Source organism: Herpailurus yagouaroundi, unplaced genomic scaffold, assembly GCF_014898765.1.
Source record: "Herpailurus yagouaroundi ecotype Mexico unplaced genomic scaffold, PumYag 248, whole genome shotgun sequence".
Taxonomy (NCBI): Eukaryota; Metazoa; Chordata; class Mammalia; order Carnivora; family Felidae; genus Herpailurus; species Herpailurus yagouaroundi.
The window spans coordinates 5,279,384-5,287,758 of NW_024412465.1; the positions used below are offsets into that span (position 1 = coordinate 5,279,384).

The window sequence follows — 8,375 nt, forward strand, 5'->3', positions numbered from 1 at the left end:
GGGTGTGTTGTCGCCAAAATACAGCTGAGCCTTGAACGACTCCGGCCTCAAGCGTGCAGTTTCACCCACATGCGAGTTTTCTGGGTTTTTGTGTTTGTTTGTGTTTGTTTTTGTTTTGCACAATGACACCACACCACTCCGAGTGCGTTTTCTCTCCCTTCCCATTTTCTTAATCACCTTTCCTTTTCTGTAGCTTCCTTCATTGGAAGAACACAGCGTCTTCTACTTGATACACAAAGTAGGGGCCAGCGCGCCGTTCCTGGGACCCGTGAGGTTCTGGGTCCACACTCACGAACCCTGTGCGAAGCCGCAAGTGACAAGCCGGCTTTCCAGGCTGGGGGCACTTGGCCCCCGCTCACCCCCACGTTGTTCAAGATCCAACTGTACTTTTCAGTTCCGCCCTCTAGCCGCTAGGGGGGGGGGGGGGCCTCTGGGTCAGACCCTGAGAGCCTCAGCTGTGAGTAGGAAGAAGAGATTGTTTTCGGGGAGCTCCACCCTCCCCAACCTCCACTCAGGGAAGTGAATCTGATTTTTACCTGAGTTTTGCGTCGTCTGATACACTGGAGTTTGGTATTTTCTAACACATTTATAGGCAGTAGAAGCCAAGGCAGCGGAGGTGGGGGGTGACGAGCCAGCCAGTACTGGGAAGTCAACTGGTGCCTTTTAAATCAGCTTGGGCACAGTGACAAGCTACGGGCAAGCCGCCCCAAGTTGTAGGACGTGGTGGCTTCTGTGTTTCCATGTGATTTCGCTTTTAGACGGGCCCCTTAGATGGGCTCTGTCGCCTGTGTAGGAGCCCGTCCACGGGGTTCCCAGAAAAGACAGGGTCAATCTGGCAACGGGATTTGAACTTGCGTGTTTCAAGAACTTGTTTCTGTGTGTCGGAGCTGACGGCTTGGTCTGGTCTTTCCACTTGTTGATTAAAAACAAACAAACAAACAAACAAACAAAAAAAACGGTGAAAATACAAGCCAGTCCTGAAGTCACATGTCCGCCAGAGGAGTCCTTATCTGTGCCCCAGAACTGGATCTTTACATATAAAGATGAACTTTTTCCTGGCTGGCCCCACGCGAACCCCCCGCCTGTCTGTCGCATTAGAGACAATTTTAGATACTGTGGGAAGAGGGGGTCTCCTCTGAGGTCTGCTGGTTGCCGGTTGCCCACGCCTTGCTGTGCCTTTTAAACCTTTTGTGATCTTCTCCTCGCCAGACCGCACCTTTGAAGGAGAGCCATTGAACTTTGTCCTGGGGGCCTCGAGCTGAACAGTAAAAAGCTGAGTGTTTTTGTGTGAACTCAGACCAGGAGGTGGCTCTTGTACCTTTTGTTTATTTGTTTTATTTTTTAATGCTTATTTATTTATTTATTATTTTGGGGGACAGACAGAGCACGAGCAGGGGAACGGCAGAGAGAGAGAGAGAGAGAGAGAGAGTATTATAGGATCGGAAGCAGGCTCCAGGCTCCGAGCTGTCAGCACAGAGCCCAACACGGGGCTCGAACCCACGAACCGTGAGATCATGCCCTGAGCCGAAGTCGGACTCTTAAGCGATGGAGCCAGCCAGGCGCTTGTCTCTTGCACGTTTTATAAAAGGGGTTACACGTGGCAGGCATGATGTCTGACGTCATTCAGACTGTATGCGGGTAAGAAATAAAGAGCTAAGAGGTGAGCGGTCCTGCCTGCTAAAATTTCTCAATTTCTTAAAATTGATCCACAAACAAGATCGTTACAGACTCAGGAATGAATGTTGGTCATGTCTTTTTAGAGACGGCGTATCAGCAAACCGAGTTCCGATGAGATAGTCTCATTTCCAGATTTTTTGTGTGGGCAACCCTGGCCAGACGGCCCATCACACGCTGAGGTGTATCTATCCGTCAGATCTTAAAAATACACGATTATTATTATTATTATTATTATTATTTTACTGCATTTAATATCCCAATGTCATCCCAACGCCCAAGCACTGGCCTCAAACCTTCCGGAAATTGCCGTGTTGTCTGGGGACACCTGCTCACGCTGGCACCATCAATGGAGGGTTTGTCTGTTGGAAATTACACGTCTCGATGCATCAGTGAGTTTTGAAAAGGAGAGAAAATCGACTTGATGTGTTTCAGGGCGCCGTTCTGATATTGCAGAAAATTCTTAAAAATTCTGTTTGGGGGGCGTCTGTGTGGTTCAGTCGGTTGAGCATCTGATTTCAGCTCAGGGCATGATCTCACGGTCTGTGGGTTTGAGCCCTGCGTTGGGCCGGATTCTGTGTCTCCTTCTCTCTCTGTCCCTCCGCCACTCATGCTCTGTCTTTCTGTCTCTCTCTCAAAAGTAAATAAACGTTAAAAAATGCATACATAAAATAACAGAAGGCAATGATCTGTTATTAGCAGTGACACAGTTTTTTCAGTTGAAAAAAAATAAGGACATTTCTCCAGGAGGCAAAGTAGGCTAGCGACTGTCGCGGCCCTGTTTTTGGTGTTCGCCATTCACTGGTCTCTTGAGTGCCGGGACTTCTGGAAGGTGGTAGGCTCCATGTCCACTGCCCTCCCCTACCCCCCACCTCGGGATGCGCTGTTTGGGAAGGATACCGACCGCTCTCTGAAAAGCGGCCGACTTCGGCTCAGGTCACGATCTCGCGGTCTGTGAGTTCGAGCCCCGCATCAGGCTCTGTGCTGACAGCTTGCAGCCTGGAGCCTGTTTCAGATTCTGTGTCTCCCTCTCTCTGACCTTCCCCCATTCATGCTCTGTGTCTCTCTGTCTCAAAAATAAAATAAACGTTAAAAAAAAAATTGAAAAAGGCAAGAGCTTGCGGTCCCCACGGGGGGGGGGGGGGTTTTTTGGGGACAGTCCCCCAGAGGTCCTTGGAGCACCCACCAGTATGAGCTGTGAAAGGCGGCCTTGAAGAAACCTTTACAGGTGGCCGTGTCGGCACGGACCTCATAGACCGCGGAAGGCAGCCCTGCCCGGTGGCCTTCCAGGGGCTCACAGGAAACCGTCACCTGCTGTCTTGAGCTGTGGGCGGGGGGGAGGGGGAGGGAGGCTGAGTTTCTGACCAAACTCTGTGCACCAAGGGGAAGAAAGCAACTAGAAGACCCGCCCGCCCTCAGGCCCTGGGGATTGTGTGCAACCCTCGGTCGGGGTCTCCTGACCTCATTCCGCTAAATTAAAGACACGTATTCTAACGATGATGACGTGGTAGGGAGACTGGACACGTGGGACACCCACATGGCGTTCCTCGGGTCCGACGTTCCCCTTCCGGAACCAGGGTGCCACACTGTTCGCGGATCCTTGACTGTCCGCCTGACCTGGAGACTCCGCGCCCCGTATCTTAGCTCCTTACCTGGAGCGGGTCACAGCTGTGGTGCCCTCTACGCCGCCCGGGGACCATAATGCCCCGTCAGGGGTATTGTGACATCTTCCTGAAAAGCCTCAGGCAGGCCAGCGTGGAGGGGCGTGCCTGCCTGTGAGGACGCGGGGGCCTTTGCGGCATGGTGTTGACACTCAGTATCTTTTAAAGTTTCACCTTTGTCCTAGGACTGCTCTGGGTCACCCTTACCTAAGTGCCACTGGCTTACAATGTCAGAAATCCATCCTTTCCCAGCTCTGGAGATCAGATTCTGAGATCCAGGTGGGGCAGGACCACTGAGATCCGGGCAGGGCAGGACCACTGAGATCCAGGAGGGGCAGGACCGCTGACACCCAGGCAGGGCAGGGCCGCTGGGATCCAGGCAGGGGAGGGCCACTGAGAACCAGGCAGGACAGGACCACTGAGATCCAGGAGGGTCAGGGCCACTGAGATCCAGGCAGTGCAGGACCCCTGAGATCCAGGCAAGGCAGGACCCCTGAGATCCAGGCAGGACAGGGACCCTGAGATCCAGGTGGGGCAGGACCACAGAGATCCAGGCAGGGCAGGACCACCGAGATCCAGGCAGGGCAGGACCACTGAGATCCAGGCAGGGCAGGACCACTAAGATCCAGGCAGGGCAGGGCCACTGAGATCCAGGCAGGGCAGGACTACTGAGATCCAGGTGGGGAAGGACCACTGAGATCCAGGCCAGTCTGAGCCCACTCCCTCCAGAGGCTCCAGAGGAGGGTCCTTCCTGCCTCTTCCACTTCTGGGGGCTCCTGGTGTCCCTGGACTTGAGGCTGTGTCCCTCCCATGACCTCTTCTTGACATCCTTCACGTAGTCACAGTGGGGTCCTATTTCAAATGTGGTTCCATTTCCAGGTTCTGGGAGTACCTGCATTTCGGTGGGAGGTCTAGTCTTTGGTTTCCTGTGCACCCTGAGATTTTGTTCTGACCACGTCTCCAATATTCAGAAAATGCCTGGTTGGTGTAGTTTGCCTTGTGACGCCCTGAGCACTTTATGGCGGGTTAAAACGTTGCAGACCTAACAGAGACCTTTCGACAGAACCCAGCTGCCCTTTTGGGCATCTGCACCCTGACTGGCGGCTCCAAGAGGCCAGACTCTGGGGCTTCAGGGACGGCGGGCACCCTGGGGCCTGTCTCCTAGGCCATGAAAACCTCCCCCCTGAGAGCCTGGCGTTGCTGGACCCGTGCACAGCAAATGCATATTTCTGCGCACAGGGGGGCATTTTGAGAAGCTCCCGGAATCACGATGTCCGTTCCTGCCCCCACGATGTTCCCGATCACGGACGTGCCCAAGCTCAAAAGGGAGCGTGCCATGTTCCCAAAGGCGTCGCTTTAAACTGTCAAATTTGGAGGACAAAAAAAAAACAAAAAAAAAATTGCTATGCCTGTTAGGCAACGTAAAGGCTCTCCTGTCGAAAGTGAAATCCTGTGTTTGCTTCCTGGACGCCGTGTGCCTCTCGTCCTCGCTCCCAAAACGAGGCTTGAGCAGGCGGTGGTGGTGGGTCCTCCGGGGTCCTTGGGGACGTGGGCTTCCGCACGCAGCGAGCAGTGTCCCCAAGAGTGACCCCTTCCGGCAGGTGCCCGGTTGGCGGATGCGGTAGCACAGGAAACCATAACCAGCCAACGTGAGGAAGGAGCTATGAGGACAGAGAAACCCACAGACGTGCATGTTCTCAGACGCGCGGAGGCGTCCCCGCACGTGGGACTGAGCTGCAGGAAGAGAGCACTCAGCCCAGCTGCGCGAGCGAGCCCCCTCCGCTTTGCCAAAGCCACGCACGCCCCGGTCGGGTCCCCGTGCCCCGCGGCCTGCAGACCGCGTGCTCGCTCCCTCTTCGCCCGTGCCTGGGTCCCTTCTCACGCTGTGTTTGTCTTCCCGGCTCCCAGCAGGTGCGCAGGAATGAGTGGAGGCCCCACAGGCGGGCCGCGGCACAGAAGCCATGGAGGCGAAGGGCCTGGACCCGTCCCAGACGGACCTCAAGTTAGTGGCCCACCCGCGCGCCAAAAGCAAAGTGTGGAAGTACTTCGGCTTTGACACGAACGCCGAGGGATGCATCCTGCAGTGGAAAAAGATATACTGTCGCATCTGCATGGCTCAGATTGCCTACTCCGGGAACACCTCCAACCTGTCCTACCACCTGGAGAAGAACCACCCCGACGAGTTCTGCGAGTTCGTCAAGAGCAACACGGAGCAGATGCGCGAGGCCTTCGCCACCGCCTTCTCCAAGCTGAAGCCCGAGGCCTCCCAGCTGGCCCCGCAGGACACGCTGGCCGCCAAGGCTGGCCACGGCCATGAGAGCAAGCGGCAGCAGGAGCTCACGGCCGCCGTGCTCGGCCTCATCTGTGAGGGCCTGTACCCCGCCTCCATCGTGGACGAGCCCACCTTCAAGGTGCTGCTGAAGACGGCCGACCCCAGGTACGAGCTGCCCAGCAGGAAGTTCGTGTGCAGCAAGGCCATCCCCGAGAAGTACGGCGCCGTGCGCGAGGCCGTCCTCAAGGAGCTGGGCGACGCCTCCTGGTGCGGCATCTCCACCGACATGTGGAGGAGTGAGAACCAGAACCGGGCGTACGTGACGCTGGCCGCCCACTTCCTGGGCGGCGGGGCCCCCGGCTGCCTGTCCGTGGGCTCCCGCTGCCTGAAGACGTTCGAGGTCCCCGAGGACAACGCGGCCGAGTGCATCACCCGGGTCCTGTACGAGGTCTTCATCGAGTGGGGCATCAGCAGCAAGGTGTTCGGGGCCACCACGGACGGCGGCAAGGACATCGCCAAGGCGTGCTCCCTGCTGGACATCTCGGTCCAGATGCCCTGCCTGGGCCACACGTTCAACGCGGGCATCCAGCGCGCCCTGCAGCTGCCCAAGCTGGCCGGGCTGCTCGGCCGCTGCTGCAAGCTGGTCGAGTACTTCCAGCAGTCCGCGGTGGCCATGTACATGCTCTACGAGAAGCAGAAGCAGCAGAACGTGGCTCCCTGCATGCTGGTCAGCAACCGTGTGTCCTGGTGGGGCAGCACGCTGGCCATGCTCCAGCGCCTGAGGGAGCAGCAGTTCGTCATCGCCGGCGTGCTGGTGGAGGACAGCAACAACCACCACCTGATGCTGGAGGCGGCCGAGTGGGCCACCATCGAGGGCCTGGTGGACCTGCTGCAGCCCTTCAAGCAGGTGGCCGAGATGCTGTCCGCCTCCAAGTACCCCACCATCAGCATGGTGAAGCCCCTGCTGCACATGCTGCTGAACACCACCCTCAACATCAAGGAGACCGACTGCAAGGAGGTCAGCATGGCCAAGGAGGTGATAGCCAAGGAGCTGTCCAAGACCTACCAGGAGACGCCGGAGATCGACATGTTCCTCAACGTGGCCACCTTCCTGGACCCCCGCTACAAGCGTCTGCCCTTCCTGTCTGCCTTCGAGAGGCAGCAGGTGGAGAACAGGGTGGTGGAGGAGGCCAAGGGGCTTCTGGACAAGGTCAAGGAGGGCGGCTACCGGCCAGCGGAGGACAAGATGTTTGCGCTGCCCGAGGAGCCCCCGGTCAAGAAGCTGGTGCTGGCGTCCACGCCGCCGCCCACGAGCGTCATCAACAGCATGCTGGCCGAGATCTTCTGCCAGACAGGGGGCGCGGAGGACCAGGAAGAGTGGCACGCGCAGGTGGTCGAGGAGCTGAGCAACTTCAAGTCGCAGAAGGTGCTGGGTCTCAACGAGGACCCGCTCAAGTGGTGGTCCGACCGCCTGGCCCTGTTCCCCGTGCTGCCCAAGGTGCTGCAGAAATATTGGTGCGTGGCGGCTACCCGCGTCTTCCCGGAGCGGCTCTTCGGCTCGTCCGCCAACGTGGTCAGCGCCAAGAGGAACCGCCTGGCCCCCGCACACGTGGACGAGCAGGTCTTCCTGTACGAGAATGCGCGCAGTGGCGCGGAGGCCGAGCCCGAGGACGAGGACGAGGGCGAGTGGGGCCTGAACCATGAGCACATGTTCCCCCTGGGCGACGCCGTGCACGCCGGCTTCTTTGGCATCAGGGACAGCGGCTTCGTGTAGATGCCGCGGTGGGGGCGGGGGGGGGGGGGCGTCACCACGAAGCTGACCCTTGATGTGTGGTCCGCTGTAAATACCCACGGTGCGCACCTGCGCGCATGCGCGTGCACGGCCGGTGCCGTCACCAACGCAGGCGCAGGACGCAAACGCGCGGCTGTGCGCATCCAGGAGCAGCCACTCCGCGCGTTTCCTGGGAGAGCCTCCATGCGCCCCAGCGGAAGGGCACAAATCAACTAGGAAACTTCTGGAAGCCCCTTTACCCACCCGCTGGCTGGATGCTGATTGCAACTGTAAAGCCCCAGAGATCCCCAGCCAGGAGGGGAAGGGGGGAGGCTCCTTTCTCTTGCCACCCCCAAGGACGGAGTACTCCCGACCCAGAGGGTTTGGGATAATCCCCAGGCATGGGGAAAAAGAAAAAAAGAAAGAAAAAAATCAAAGCTCCCATGTCCTTCCGTCGCCAGACGCCGTCATACAAGGACTTTACGCATCTGGGGCACTGATGCACTCACGTTTACTCTCGAATTGACCTTGGCACCTTGCGTGCGGGCTGGAAGGATGCGCGCGCTCTTTCAGCCCAAGCGCCTCCTGTTTGCAAGACAGACCGGCTCTAGGTTTCGTGCGATGCGTTCCAAAGGCGCGTGGGCGGCAGTCGCGTCCCCAACAGCAGGGAGAGAGGTGTTTTGTGCCTTTCCCACGGGCGTCTCTGCCCCCTTGTGCCCCCATGCGCTTTGTGGGCGTGGTTCTTTCTGAGCCCTGCACCGCCGGCAGCTTCAGCCCTGCCCGTGGCTGTTTGTGTGTGTGTCTGTGCGATGCTTCCAAGGGCTGGTTTCTCCACCGTGTTTCTCAGGATGCGAATAAGGCCCCCGCACCCTTCCAAGCCCTGCTTGTACAGAATACCAGGGGCCTGCATGTACCCAGAGTGATTTAATGGGAATCCGGGGCAAGGGACCCTTCCGTTCTGTCTTTTAAACTCGGCACCGTGAGGGCCCCCCCCCCC

At 57.9% G+C, this 8,375-nt stretch overlaps 1 protein-coding gene across 2 annotated transcripts in view; it reads left to right on the plus strand.

Moving 5' to 3' along the window:
- Positions 1 to 8,375, plus strand: part of ZBED1 (zinc finger BED-type containing 1) — a 15,628-nt gene extending 7,253 nt beyond the window's left edge. For both annotated transcript variants that reach the window (XM_040460171.1, XM_040460172.1), the window contains exon 2: positions 5,244 to 8,375. In XM_040460171.1, coding sequence (XP_040316105.1) covers positions 5,297 to 7,381 — 2,085 coding nt within the window. In that variant the 5' untranslated portion in view covers positions 5,244 to 5,296 and the 3' untranslated portion in view covers positions 7,382 to 8,375. The remainder of the gene's footprint in view (positions 1 to 5,243) is intronic.